Source organism: Spermophilus citellus (assembly GCF_964194105.1).
Source record: "Spermophilus citellus genome assembly, chromosome: 15".
Classification (NCBI taxonomy): Eukaryota; Metazoa; Chordata; class Mammalia; order Rodentia; family Sciuridae; genus Spermophilus; species Spermophilus citellus.
Window position 1 is genome coordinate 18107933 of NC_138195.1, and position 12685 is coordinate 18120617.

Below are 12685 nucleotides of genomic sequence, written 5' to 3' on the forward strand. Positions count from 1 at the left end.
CAGCCTGCCAAAACGGAGGGAACCCAATCTAGACTGCCCAGCCAGCCTTGGCATTCTCACAATCCTGGAATAAAACTGCAGAAAACTGGGAGAGAAAGGCAGAGGCAAGAGCAAGGGTGGGCACTGGATCTAGTGATCTAACTCTGAAAAAGCAACCACAGAGAGGGCCTGCTAGGTGCAGCTTCTGTCTGGTCGGAGACCTTTTGTACTAGCAGGAATACTAATCCTGCTGGAAGGTGGCAATTGTTGGAACTCAAGCACCAGCTGCTATTGCATCAAGGATGAGTTCAATAGAAAGGGGAACAGGGCCTGGCTGTGTGAGATTAGCCAGACTGCAGGTCCCCATGACCTATCTCTCCTTCAGCCACATTGAGGAGAACATGTGGAAACATTCCCAGGGTCTGAGGAAGGAAAGGCAGGCTACTCTGCAGAACCTTGGGTTGGTAACTGGTTTGGATTCTGGTGTCTGACTGACTGACTCTTGGAAAACCTCATCCCCCCCAACAGCTTCCAACGGTGCATTTGGGACCCACAGAGGGAGTCTGTGGAGATCCCAGAGTGAAGGATCTCTTGTGCCATTGATCATGTCACTGTAGGGTTTTAGAGCAGAAAGGGACCTGGGGATCACTTGATCAGTCTACTCAGTGTGCAGGGAGGAAACTGAGGCCCAAAATGAGGAAGGACGTCGTACAGGTTATCTGTAGAGCCTGGGCTGGAACACAGGCTTCCTGACCCCTGACATGTTGCCCCGTGCATTCCAGTATGCTCCTGCCTATGCTGGAGAGTTTTTGGAATGGAATTGTACCAATCTCTACGTGGTAAAGAGCCTTACTGATGCTCCTCACAGGAGCAGGCTGGACTCTTTGCTTCATAGAGGAGAGGAAGTGACTGCCAATCATCCACTCAAGAGCAGTAATCTGGGTCAGATATCTTTGTGCTCCCTCCCTTCTTCTACTCCTACCTTACTGCCCCTCCAGCCTCAGTGAGTCCCCTTGTCTTTGTCTCCCTCCAGGTTCCAAGCCCTGCGTGTGACAATGCTGCAACGCCTAGAGCAGCTGGTGGAGGCCAAATAGCAAGCCAGCACATGTCTCTTCTAATGCCCACTGCAGCAAGTGCACATGGAGTCCCAGCAGCCAGGCCTTGACTGGTCACACTGATTAATGGCTGCCTAAGGAATCTAGTGCCTGTGTTTTTAACCTGTCTGAAGTCTAAGCATTGTGAGTCCTGCATTCCTATCCTTTGCTCCATAGTGAGCACACACAGGAAGCAGACCCAGGCCCCAGGAGCCAGGAACTTGCCAGTTGTGTTCTGCTTGGCAGACTAGCCTTGAAGTGATTGGCTCTGAAACTGTGCCAATGGCTGTGTCTCCTGCTCAGGAGAATAGTATCTGACTAGCCCCTGGGATGTAGGCTTCACCCATTGGCCTAGTACCTGGCTTAGAGTTCCAGTAGGGCCACCAAGTACTCACTGTCCTCATTCTCCATGTGCACCACGAGATCCCTGTCTATCCCATATCATACTGCTACTTGGTTACTCTACTGGGGAAAGCAGGTGTTGCCAGAAGTTATGGGATGTACCCTGTTTCCAGCTATCACTTTATCACAATATCCCAGGCCTCTAAACTTCTTTGCACAGCCCATCACCTCTACTGCAGAGCTTAGATCAGGAATAAAACCATGGGGAATCCAACTGCTTTCTGCAGAGATCATTCTTCTCAACAAAGCCCAAAGGAATTATTAAAAGAAGCTTGCTGAAAGAAATTCACCAATTTAATCACGTTGGGGAGGTGGCTTCTATGGCATTGAATGGACACTGCTGGCAGTGGCTTAAGAAGGCAGTGCTTGGCCCTCATCACCACTGTCCTTCGGACACCTATCTGCCTCATGCCTTCTCTGGACATGTGTACTTCCTATTTAGTGGACAGGGGACAACTGTAAACACTTCCCTGTGTGGTAATGAGGAGAAAGGTCTGTTTGGGGAGAAAGGGCTTTAAATTCCCTGGGGCCAGATACTGAGCAATTTGTGTTTGTGGACTATTGGAGAATTTTTGGAGTGAATGAGAAATCCTTTGCAAAAACTGTAACAGTTTACATCAGCCATATTGGTCTAAAACAGAAAACAGAAGATCAAATTCTTCTGCTGGGGTTTGTGAATGGCAGATTTAAAAGGAAGAACCATAAAGACTTGCAAAGATAGGAGAGATTTCATCAGCTAGGCATGTAGAAGCTCCTTATGGGGTCCCCAAAAGAGCAGAGCATGGAAACAATCAGGCAGTGTGGAGTCACTTGTCAGGGTAGACTTCATACCAGATTGCCCTCACCAGATCTGTCACCATAGAGACTCACAGATTCCAGGGGAGGTCTGACAGCAGTTCTCTTGTCTTTTCTTTTGATTGGCAGTATATTTTCTTAGGTGCTCAATAAAGGTATGCTGTATTAAACTGAAGAAGTGAAGACCAAGCTTTTCTTTTCTTTTTCTTTCTGCATATCCATATTGACCTCTTCTTCTAATCTCTAAATCTCTTAGAGAGCTTGGCAGGAGAGCCACAACCCAATTCGACAGGACTCCTGTGCTTTTCAGGCCTAGCCTGGGGATTGGTGTGGGGTCTGAGGTGAGACTGCTGTAGGACATGAAGGAAGAGTCATGGTGACAGCCTATGAGTGATCTGAGCAATATGGTCATCCTGCATCAAAGAATCTTAGCATCAGAAAGGCCTCAGTAATCTTCCAGGCAGTGGCTCAGTAAAGGGTAAAAAAGGAACCAAGCAGAAACTTTCAGGTAATTTTATTTGCTCACTAGTCCATATTTATAACCTCAGGTCTGACAACTGCCCATCTATTGTTCAGGAGTAACTGAGTGACTGCCTTATGCCAGACCTGTGCCCAGCCTGGAAGAACAAGATGGAGTGACCATCTGTCCTGTGTTCAGAGATCTCCTTGTCAAAGCAGGCCATCTGGGAATGTCAGGAGACCAGTTTAGCAAGCCAGCTAATCTCCCAGGAAGGAGGCCTGAGGCTGAGCTGCGAATGGCCAAGATAGTGTGTGTGTTTTTGCAGGCCAGGAGACCCATGCCAGTGAGGAGCAGGACAGGGGCCCGATGCTTTGGAAGCCACTGCAGCAGGAAACTCCATAAGTTCCAACTTGGTTGTTTAGTTTTTACAGATGCTAAAATACTATTTAAGGCCTTTTTAGCTAAGTGTCACTTTCAAAATATACATTATCAAAACTGATTCCTGAATATCATAGCTAAGAAAAGTCTGTACCAAGTTGTATAGAAAAGGATATGCCCTCTCCTGGAATCCTCTCAGGGCTCACAAATCTTTCTTTCAATACCACGTTTGTTTTCCTGAGGCAATCAGAAAAGGATTCATCCAGGTCACCCCAACACCAGGATTTCATATTTTAGACTTTGTGATTTCTTATTGATTTGGGGGAGCATCAGCTTCATATAGTTTACAGTATTTCTCTTATGAGATAGTAAAAGTATCTGAAGATAAAGATCCCTGCAAGAATGTGCTGTTTTCCTAGGCCAGCCCTCAGGGACCAGCGAGTATAATAATAAACAACTCAGGATAAATCAACATGATTGCAAAAGGACTGGAATCTGGAAAAACAGGGTTGTTTGTCCAGAACAAATGAGCAGAAGGGATCAAAAAAACAGCTTGTTTTTCTGCCATGATAACCATGTGCTACCTGCTTGGAGTGTTTACCAGAAAGTGGATTAAAGGCCTTCTCACTGTCAAATAAATCCATCTACCCAGGATACATCTGGCCCCTAAATTCTAGAGAAACAAGGCCCAAGGTTTATGCAGTCTGACCAGGTGATCTGTAGAGGAATCAAGAATGCCCAATGTGCCCATATGTGTAGAGCACAGGCACCCCACAGCTGTACAGGAAGCAGTGAGATATCTTTGTCAGGTGCAGAGGTGAGCTGCAGCCCCCCTGACCTTCAGTTCCTCAGTAGTGTTCAGGCAGGAAGCTCAGTTGGTCAGATCCAAGCAGCTCCAAGTGTAAAAACAGCCAGATGCACACACTATATTTAGAACAAGCTGTGATTGGGAGTGAGCCAGCTGTAGACGTGCTAGAGATGCACAGCATGCAGGGTGGGGCACTAAACCCTCCTTGTGGGGCTTTAACAGAGATATTTTCTGCAGGCACAGGAATGGGAATTCCCAGGGTTTCCTTTCCCAAAGAGCTGAGAGGAAACTATCTCAGCTTAGTAGACAGAAACATTGTTCAGGGACCTTGTGCTGAGGGGTCTGCTTTGTGGGAAATGTACCACTCCGGCCCCTTCATTCCTGTCACACTTGACTGGCTTGTTGCACTAGGGTTGTGGCTCCATGTTGCCAAACGCAGCACTCCCTGTTGAGAGAGTGCTTGTGACTGTGAGCGTGTGTGTGCTCGCACTTGTATGCAAACACGTGTTCACACACAAGGGAACAAGGAGTTCAAGGGAAAAAGCCAAAGGAAAAGGAAGCTGTCTTTCCAGGATGTTTCTTAGCTCAGAAAATCCTTCTTCCTAAAAAGAGCCCTTCAAACACTGCCACACTCAGCAACACAGAGCCTCTGCTTTCCGAGAGAAGTCCCAGCTGTGAAGGGGCTGACCCTCTTTTGGCTCAGGTTCCCCAGAAAGATGCAAAGTTAGATGCCTAGGCTGTGCATACCTCCTCCCTCTTCCCCCTTCTTTGTATTTTGTAAGTATAGTGTGTGAACCCTCTCAATAATTTAACTGACATAAAAACAACCAGACTTCCTGGCTTCAGAGTCTGACTGTGTCACTGATAAATGTGTGACTTTGGGTGTTTGGGGAAAATTAGGTCCTAGTGTTTGAGAATTGGCCACCAAAGGCAGAAGTTGTCATGAGATTGAAGAAAGGCAGATAGATCCAGGATTGTGCAAAGTGAATTCATTAGTGACTTGCAGACTGAAGTGTGTCTTGGGTGGCAGCAAAATATGGATCTCTGCACACCAAGGCAGAAAGAAAGGATTTATATGTTAAGCTAGACAAAGGTACATTTGTACCAGAATGTATCTGGTTTAAAAAAAAAAAAAAAAGACTATTAACATATCCAACATCAATTAAGAAACAATCTGGGTATCAGTGACCAGAACACCATACTTAGCTGACTATCTTAACAAATTTGTCCTATAAAGTTTGGGATATGTGCCAGGGTCAGCTGGTAAGCAAAATGGTGGTTATAATAAAGACAGATGTAGTCATGTCAAGCTGGATCCTACATTGGGCAAGTTACTTGCCTCAGTTTTCCTATCAGAAAATGGGGTGATAATAACAATTCCTCTCTCAAGGTTGGTAAAAGGTATATTAGCTTTTAGGGCACTAACAAATGGCATCAAGAATCTCAGCCTACAAGAACATTTATTTCTCTCACATGTTCCATGGGATTGTACTGACTACAGGTGCTCCATTGTATCTTTCCATCCTGGGTCCTAGGCTGAAGGAGCAGCCCCTCTTTGGGACATTCTATTCTTGAGGCAGGGAGAAAGAGCAGAGTGCTGGGGCAGAAGCACAGTGACTCAAAGCTGCTGCTGGGCTGGGATGTGTCTCCCATCCACTCGTGTGCAAGTCACGTGGTAAAGTCTACATTGGTGGATGGGCATATTGTTCACTAGGAGGCATGTAGAGTCACATGGCAATGGCCAATAATGGAAAATCAGAGAAGGGTGTCACAAATGCACAGGTATAATCATACCATGGGAATATTAATAAGGTACTGCAAGTGCTTTAAACAGTGGCTGGCACAAAATAAGCCTTCAGCAAATGTTAACTATTTTTAAACTAATAAATAAATTACGAGCATAAAATTGCGCCTAATTATTTTTCAGTTCTTTTTTTCTTTTCCCCTTAATTACTCATGTCCTTTTCCATGTTCTTTCTTCACCCTTACCTCTTACTCCATCCACTCTTGGCCATTTGCCTCTTCATATTTCATCTTCCTTTTAAAATTCATAATTCATTACCCAGTTCTATAATCTGCATACCCCTGGGACTTCTGTGGCTGGCTCAGTTGTTTTCAGGGTAGGAAAAGGAAAATACACCTTTAAATGGGACATGGCAAAACTTAGTTTTTAAATTTATGGCTGTCTTACAAAACGTTTTTGAAAAATTTTATTATTTTCACATACATAGAATAGTCCTAGCAGATAATCTTTGCTCTTAAAACTTCCTAAGCCATCCCTGGCATCTCTGGTTATTATTGCCTTTTATCCCCAGCACCTCCAACCACCAATATCAATAGCTTGTAATAATAATTTAAAAATAAAAGTAATAACAATGGCTCACATTTCTTATGTGTTATGTATTGTGTTAAGTGCCTTACATTATTTTACCTAATCCTTTCAATAGTACAGATATTATCTGGATTACTGGGTTTTATCTTCATGATCTGGACCTCTTTCAGTTTTATGCTTTAACATTTGCAGAGGGAGCTCCTTGAATAACACAAAGTTCCAGTTTTGGAGTATGAAAGAGAAACATGCCTCTTACTTATCTGCCAGACAGATGTGATGGTCCCTAATGTATGAGACTATAGTAAAGATGAATGACCAGAACATACATGTAAAAGCAGTTTGTAAGCTGGGCATGGTAGCTCAGGAAGCTGAGGCAGGAGGATTGTGAGTCCAAAGTCAACCTCAGCAAAAGTGAGACCTGTCTTTAAATAAAATACAAAAAAGGGCTGGGGATGTGGCTCAGTGACTGAGTGCCCCTGAGTTCAATCCCCAGAACCAAATAAATAAAGGAAGGAAGGAAGGAAGGAAGGAAGGAAGGAAGGAAGGAAGGAAGGAAGGAAGGAAGGAAAAAACCACTTTGTAAACAATTAAGCATCTTATATATTCATTCTTGCAACAAATATTTATTGAGTGGCTTCTTCCTGCTGAACACTGTTCTTCCCACTGAGTCATAATAAAGAACAAAAAAGATACATCATGGTTGACACATTTATGGTTGTTGGGTTTTGCTCTAATGAGACAGGAAGCTTTTAAAGGGTTCTGAACACATGAATAACACGGTTTCACTTGGGTTTTAAGAAGATTATCTGGCTGTGAGAAGAGAATAAAATCCAGTCAGGAAGCCAATGCAATAATCCAGCCAGGAGGTGATGAGTGGCTAGGTGGAGATTATAGCAGCAGAGACATGGAAAGCAGCTTGATTCTCTATATATTTTGGATATAAACCCATTAGAATTTGTTGGTGGATTAGATGTGAGTTTGGGATGAAAATAAGAAGAGATAACTATGACATCCAAGTTTTTGGCTTGAGTAGCTGAAAACAATCAAGTTGCCATCAATTGCTGGGATGAAGACCATTGAGGAACAGTGAAATGAGTATCAGGAGTTCATTTTGAGGTATATTAAGTTTGAGAAACCTATTACACATACAAATGGAATTCCTGAGTTGCTGATTGGATGTATGAGTCTGGAGTTCAATAATATTTGCCTTCCAGGATCAGTCTGGAGTTAACAATGAGGGAATCCTCAGCATATATGATGGTATTTGAAGACTTTGGACTAGATTCCCAGAAAATGCTGCACCAGCCAGGCTGGCTGAGGAGCAGCCTGTAAAGGAGCAGAAGCAAGAGTGTTCATTACTAAAGAGAAACAAGAGGGGTATGTGGAGAATCACAAGGCTTTGAGAGGAAAAGGGCTGTTTCAAAATTGGGTAGTTCACTTACTGTGTGAACTTGAGCAAACTTCTTCTCTAAGCCTTGGTTTCTTTCCTGTAAATCCAGTGTGATCATTCCCACCTTGGGGAAGCCTTCTGGCGATAAATGACTCACGAAAAACATCAGGAACAGTTTAGGCTCTGCAAAGGGATCTCTCTATACCAGACACTCAATATTTGAATTAAAAATACAGTTTCGAGGCTGGCAGGCTGGTTTCAAACGCCCTGACACAGGCTACGGTTTCTATCGACTATTCAGGTCACTCCTCGACCGCAAAGGGAGGCAACCGTAGGTCTTGTGGTCCTGGGATCGCCACATGCCTTCCGAGAAGTGGGAGAGTTTAACAAAGCCAACACTGCAAGAAACCAACAAAACGGTCGGATGGGTCCGGGACCATAGAGGGTCGCTCCGCCACATTCCTAGAGCGGCCGCGCGGCGCCAGCAAAGGGCCCGCACTTCCGGCGGCGGGAGAGGCACGGGGCGAGCGAGGGCGGCGGCCGGTGCGGCGCGGTGAGTGGACTGAGGGCGCGGGGAGCCGCGGCGGGTGCTTAGGAGCCCTTGGGCGCTGGCTGGCTGCCGCAAGGGAGGCGCCGGCCGGGCTGGCGGCGTGGCGGGCGCCTCGGGCCTCCCGGCCGGGCCTGGCCCCAGACACCGCAGGGAGGCCGCGCGTGTCCGGTGCTGACTACGGCCAATGGGGCGGGTCCGTGCGGAGCGGCCCAGGGATGCCTCGGGAGAAGAGAGAAGTTAACTGGGATACCCAACCCATGGGGGCCAGAAAAGGACGGAAACGAGTCTGTGAGCCTCGGGCCTTCCTTCTTCCGTTGCTCATGGCGAGATTAAAGATCAAATCTATTGTACAAAAGCGTGAACAGGTCACGGTTGTTCTGAGCGATTTATAGTGACTCATTTTTAACTTCTTATTCCCTGATGAAATGCCATTTTTCTTGTCATCCTCTCAGTTCTATGGATGAGGAAACTGAGGCTTATTCCTGTGAGTTTTGCAGGAGAGGAGCTCCTATGGATCAAGTTCACCTGAGTACCCATACCTGCCCGAGAATGTGTGGTCTCAGTGCTGAACTTGTTTTTGAAAGAGGTGACAGACGCATCAGTACTGCCACTAAGAACCCAGGCTCTGGAGTCAGGCTGCTAAGAATTGGGAACCATGCTGGTGTGTTAACTACCATTGTGCCTGCATTTTCTTAGCTCATAATGGAGATAATTGCATGTAGCTGCTATGAGAACTAGAGACCCAGCCCAGAATTAAATAAGCTCAGTGGCTGGCACATAGGCTTCCTTTTAGTACGATGTTTTCAACGGTAGGTATATTTGATAATCTCAAGAGTTTCTGACCTCTTTAATATCAAAGTAGACACGTGGTTTTTTTAAAAGCATAATTATCATTGTAGCTGTTTTTTGAATGCTATGCACCTAATTCAGTGTCTCCTAGATGGTCAGTAAATGTTTGAGAAAGTTAAGAAATGGGTAGTGCTCGCTCTAATTTTGTTTTCTGCAATTTGCACTTTCTGATACCATAATTATAGCATATATAATTATTGAAAATCCCCACCCGCAAAAGTCCCAGGCACTATTAGGCCTAGAGTCTCTATTATATCCTAAAATGAAAAAAAGGCAAAAAAGAAAAAAGAAAAGATGTTATTTATGTTTTCATTTACTTGGTTTATATGCTTTTATATAGAGAAACTCAGGATAGTTATTCCTGTTTTAAAGTCTACTTCCTGACAAGATACAGAGAATAATTTCCATAATTTTATTATTTTTGTAGTCCTTGCTTCACCCACATCTAACCCATTTGGAATTTGTGGAGTTTTCTCTGTTGTTTTGATTATTTTAAATAACGCTGAGGCAACTCTATAAGTAAATAAAAGTATTTACTTGAAAATTTCAATTTTGTAGCATTTGGCTATTTTTAAAATGCCATCCTATTTTTACATGAAAATTATTTTCTTCCCTTTCTCCTTTTCACATGTTCTACCTACCATGCTTTTTCTACTCAGTTTTAAGCTTTCTGCTACCTTATAAACTTTCTGTTGAAGTTTCTCTTGGAAACTTTGAATTCTTGGATTATTCAATCTAAAAAAAGTTATAATAAAACATCTATTATTTGAGATTTTACTCTTCTAGTATTTAAGGATAAAACTCCTTTAGAACTCCTTATAGAGTAGCTTTTACTTTCAAAACAGTGTATGCTACATAGACCTAGGTTGTTACCTGTAGATGTAAAAGTGGAATCGCCAAATAAATAAGAATAAAGAGGAATATATCATAAAGTAGTATGATTTGTCATTTCCTTCAGGTTTGGACGCTTTAGATAGTCACTATTAAATAAAAAGTTTAACAAGAGAGTACATATTAAAACATAATGGGATGTTGGGGATGTAGCTCAGTTAGTACAGTGCTTGCCTTGCATATACAAGCCCTTGGGTTCAATCCCCAGCTCTGCCAAAAAACAAAACAAAACAAAAAAACCCATAAAGATATTCTGTTACACAAATATTGATTGTCTTTTGAAGTTATTTCTTCCCATTAACTGTTTATTTTCTCTCCATATTTTAGTCCATCAAAATAGTGTACTCATTTGATAGTACCTAAAAAAATTATATTTTCCTTTATCACATTATCCTCTAGAATTATTATGCAAATATTTTTCCCTTCAGAATTATTTTTTCATTTGTATTGAATATGTTTTTAATTTAAAAATGAATGTAATTTCAATGGCTTGTAAAGGCATTAAAGTTGAATAACTAATAGTTCATTAGTAATTTGTTTTTATTTTTTATTCTACCCACAGAAAACTGAGCTTTGTAGCGCTAGGAAATGAAGCCTTAGTTCAGAAGAAGACAGTAGACTCTAACGAATACACTTGGCTATTCACCATGAGGTTAGGAAAACCTAAAGGGGGTATTTCTCGAAGCTCAAACCAAGGAAAAACCTATGAAAACAAGCGTAAAACAGTTCGGCAGCGGCAGAAATGGGGAATGACTGTTCGTTTTGATTCAGGCTTGAGTAGACTGAGAAGAAGCTTGGATGAAAAACCCTATAAATGCACAGAATGTGAGAAGTGTTTCAGTCAGAGTTCAACTCTTTTTCAACATCAGAAGATCCATACTGGAAAGAAATCCCATAAATGTGCTGATTGTGGGAAAAGTTTCTTTCAAAGTTCTAATCTCATTCAGCATCGACGGATCCATACTGGGGAAAAGCCCTATAAATGTGATGAGTGTGGAGAAAGTTTTAAGCAAAGTTCAAACCTCATTCAGCACCAGAGAATTCATACTGGAGAAAAACCCTATCAGTGTGATGAATGTGGCAGATGTTTCAGCCAGAGTTCCCACCTTATTCAGCATCAGAGAACCCATACCGGGGAGAAACCCTACCAGTGCAGTGAATGTGGCAAGTGCTTCAGCCAGAGCTCTCATCTGAGGCAGCACATGAAGGTGCACAAAGAAGAGAAGCCTCGTAAAGCCCGGGGTAAAAACATCAGGGCAAAAACTCACTTAGTATCCTCTTGGAAAGCTGGTACAGGAAGGAAGTCAGTGGCTGGTCTCCGCCAAGTTAAGGGCAGTGCTTCAGCCCTCTTTAAAAAAAAGTAAAGTGTAAAGACATAGGCTATCTCTTAGAATTTGGGATACTATAGTAGAGCACTTAGATACTGGATTCTTCTTTAGCATGGAGACATTGAAAGTTTAATGACATTATAGGGCTGAATATAAAGACCAGTTGACCTTATTTTTATGTAACATGGAGCACAAAAAATGAAAATATAAGATCCTTGATCTCACTTGAAATTGCTTCCTGCATTGTTTTGACAAAGAGCATCATGTTTTCATGACATTTGTGAAAGTGCAGGCATGCCAATGATTACTCAGTTTTAAGACTTCTGTGGAAGGAATGAAAAGAAAGGGAGAAGGAATTAGTTTCATTAGCTTTGAAGTTATCTGACATTAGGAGAGTTTATGTTTGTAAAAGTTTGTAGTATATTAACCATTGGTTTATAAGTGTGACTCAACTAAATAAAATGTATTCAAGTTCACAGACTTTTTAATCAATAAGGCCCATCTATGTTAGTTTTGTTTTTATTCTCTTCTACTTATGTCCCTGTTTTTCACCATATTCTAAGGAATCCAAAGTGAGAACTGAATTAAACCACAAGTCTCCTATTTCTACTAATACTGTTCTTTGTGTTGGTATTACTGCTGTATCACTGGTTTTCTTGAAGTTGGGATGGATTTATATTGATTGATGTCCATGGCCTCTTTTGGTACATGTTTGACAAATTAAGCCAGCCTTCTAGACTACATGAATAAACATCATATTCTATCAACAAAATTTCAGCTTCTGGCAAAAAAAAAAAAAAAAAAAAAAAAAATCAAAACAGGAATTTATAGGCCTTCCTGCCAGCAAGACTTCTGAGCTTTTAATTATCCTGGTTTTCTTAGACAAATATTTGTTGATAGCAAAATTCATTTAATGTGTAAGTACATTGGAGCTCCTTTAAAATTTTGACTTTTTATACTATAGGAATTATTTAATAAGGTTAACATAGTTTCTTAATGTCCATCAGAAAGGTGCCAGATGTTACACATCTCTGATCAGCCTTTAGCTCAGGTTTTATTTCTATTAAACTCTTAACATTCTTCTGATTTTTTTGGTATCTTTTATAATCCTATCAGTTCCTGATGTATTAATGACCAATTATCCACAAAAATAAAGAATGAAATATTTTGCATAATACTACCTTCTGTTTTTCTTTTGGGATATTGTTTTAATGATTTAGGGAGTGGATCTAAAAATCACAACTTAGAAGAATCGTTTGTTATACCAGTTTTGATTTCCTCAAACCTGAATTTTGCCTCCATTCTGGCCTTGCACTGGGTTCAGGGCCATAGATTTTAGCCTTATTGACAACACATTCATCCAAAAGGATATCCAGAAAATATTTTCTAAGTATTAGGCGATTATAGTTATCTTTTACAAAACACTTGA

General features: G+C 42.0%; 2 protein-coding genes across 3 annotated transcripts in view; both read left to right on the plus strand.

Annotated features, from left to right (window-relative positions):
• The window catches only part of RASSF4 (Ras association domain family member 4), a 42502-nt gene extending 36201 nt beyond the window's left edge, over positions 1 to 6301 (plus strand). For both annotated transcript variants that reach the window (XM_081267015.1, XM_081267016.1), the window contains one exon: positions 1013 to 6301. In XM_081267015.1, the coding sequence (XP_081123141.1) occupies positions 1013 to 1073 (61 nt within the window). In that variant the 3' untranslated portion in view covers positions 1074 to 6301. The remainder of the gene's footprint in view (positions 1 to 1012) is intronic.
• Positions 6302 to 7567: 1266 nt separating this feature from the next.
• Positions 7568 to 12427, plus strand: ZNF22 (zinc finger protein 22). The gene is made up of 2 exons (XM_081268615.1): positions 7568 to 8191; positions 10491 to 12427. The coding sequence occupies exons 1-2, from the start codon at positions 7998 to 8000 to the stop codon at positions 11290 to 11292; spliced, it is 996 nt and encodes a 331-aa protein (XP_081124741.1). The 5' UTR covers positions 7568 to 7997; the 3' UTR covers positions 11293 to 12427.
• Positions 12428 to 12685: the final 258 nt, after the last annotated feature.

Excerpts from the sequence above, each read along its gene's own strand:
- ZNF22 (XM_081268615.1), top strand. The coding sequence starts at position 7,998 with ATGCCTTCCGAGAAGTGGGAGAGTTTAACAAAGCCAACACTGCAAGAA. Across the intron at positions 8,192-10,490 it reads GCGGCGGCCGGTGCGGCGCG|AAAACTGAGCTTTGTAGCGC; the intron begins GTGAGTGGACTG and ends TTCTACCCACAG.